This window comes from Amphimedon queenslandica, unplaced genomic scaffold (genome assembly GCF_000090795.2).
Source record: "Amphimedon queenslandica unplaced genomic scaffold, v1.1 AMPQUscaffold_11978, whole genome shotgun sequence".
Taxonomy (NCBI): domain Eukaryota; kingdom Metazoa; phylum Porifera; class Demospongiae; order Haplosclerida; family Niphatidae; genus Amphimedon; species Amphimedon queenslandica.
The window spans coordinates 6,062-7,689 of NW_003547783.1; the positions used below are offsets into that span (position 1 = coordinate 6,062).

At 32.6% G+C, this 1,628-nt stretch overlaps 1 protein-coding gene and 1 long non-coding RNA gene across 2 annotated transcripts in view; both read left to right on the top strand.

Annotated features, from left to right (window-relative positions):
- The window catches only part of LOC109588606 (chitinase-like protein PB1E7.04c), a 5,926-nt gene extending 4,874 nt beyond the window's left edge, over positions 1–1,052 (top strand). Inside the window, exons 3-5 of the mRNA XM_020004751.1 lie at positions 6–225; positions 272–963; positions 1,020–1,052. Of these exons, the coding sequence (XP_019860310.1) occupies positions 6–225; positions 272–963; positions 1,020–1,052 (945 nt within the window). The remainder of the gene's footprint in view (positions 1–5; positions 226–271; positions 964–1,019) is intronic.
- LOC109588607 (uncharacterized) lies at positions 1,050–1,414 on the top strand. The gene is made up of 2 exons (XR_002188261.1): positions 1,050–1,322; positions 1,369–1,414. It is a non-coding gene; the product is annotated as an uncharacterized LOC109588607 (long non-coding RNA).
- Positions 1,415–1,628: the final 214 nt, after the last annotated feature.

Below are 1,628 nucleotides of genomic sequence, written 5' to 3' on the forward strand. Positions count from 1 at the left end.
TATAGGTTCATCAGTTTTGTACTAATGTACCACCACTAATGAACATTACATTGAAAGGATGTACTAAGGATAACTGTTATTCAACAACAAATGTATCCATAAGCAATAGTTCTTATAATAACATTTCACTTGTTGTTCAATTTCCATCAAATAAGACACTGAATACTAATACTACCTTGTACTATCAAAATGGAGTTACAGTTCAAAGCAACACTATAACAATCAGTAAGTAATACACAATTAATACATTATGATATTTACTTATTTTAAGGTACTCATGATCTTCAGGAATTCACATTAATTAATATCACATCAAATTCTGTTTGTCTTCAGTTTCAGTATGTCAGTGGCAGTACACCTTATATTGATGTAATTCTGCTTGCTGATGATGTAGACTATATTATTGATGGTTTCAGTATATCTCCCAATGATCAGTTAAACTTTATTCAGTGTATTGATTACATACTAGCTGGTAATAACTTAACACTGTATGCATGTGAATGGGCAACCATATATACTTGTCAATCTAATCCTCCTGCTGTAATAACTGGTATTAATATTATTAATGACTCTACATCTTCAGTTCTAATGTCATCAGTTCATTCATCATCAGTATCACTCGCATCAACAGTATTGACTACTCCTTCAATGATGTCTGTACCATTGATAATATCTGCTTCACCAGTAGTAACTATTTCATCAATTCCAACTACTTCATCATCTACTTTAATTACTTCATCAATGATGTCTTTACCAATAACAATGCCTACTTCGTCTGTGCTAATTTCGTCAATAACGTCTGAATTTAAAGCATTTGCTTCATCAGTGCTGACTACTTCATCAGTATCAAGTTCAGTAGTGCAACAAGTTACAAGTAGCACCATCATAAGCAGTACTACAGATACTCCTACCATCAGTAGCTCTACTTCTATTCCTACCACTAGATTAACTAGTACATTAGTGGCAGGTACAGTGTATGTTCATTTGTGTAGTTATAATGTACTTTATTGTATACATAGGTACTTCAACTGCTACATCATCATCTGTTATAGCATGCTCATCCCTAACTTCTTCATCTATTGCTCTTTCATCCCTATCTTCATCTTCTTCATCTTCATCTCAAACTTTGTCATATTCTTCGTTCCCAATGCCTTTGTCCATAGCTCCATCTATTTCTTTGTCTTTAAATTCACCATCAGTAACTTCTATAACTTCTTCCTCCCCAACTCTTTCATTGACAGCTCCTTCATCCATATCTTCTTTATCATCAATTATTGGACTGGCTTCTGGGGCATCAATTGCACTACTAATTATAATAATTGGTATGTACATTATAATCAAATGTTGTCATTAATATGTACATTGTAGTTCTTATAGTAATTGTAGTGGTAGCAGCAACAGTTCGATTTAAAAAGAGAAGAGGAAGAATGGAAGTGATTAATGATGTTACATTACTGAAGACAAATGAAAATAATAATCAAAGTACTGTAATTTATTTATTCATTTATAAACAAGGTTTACTTACAGGTTCACAACAGCAAGAATTATCATCAGTTAATCCACGGTATGAGAATGTACATCTACCAGTTCCACAATCAGAACTATCAATGGAAAAATGTGCTGCTTAT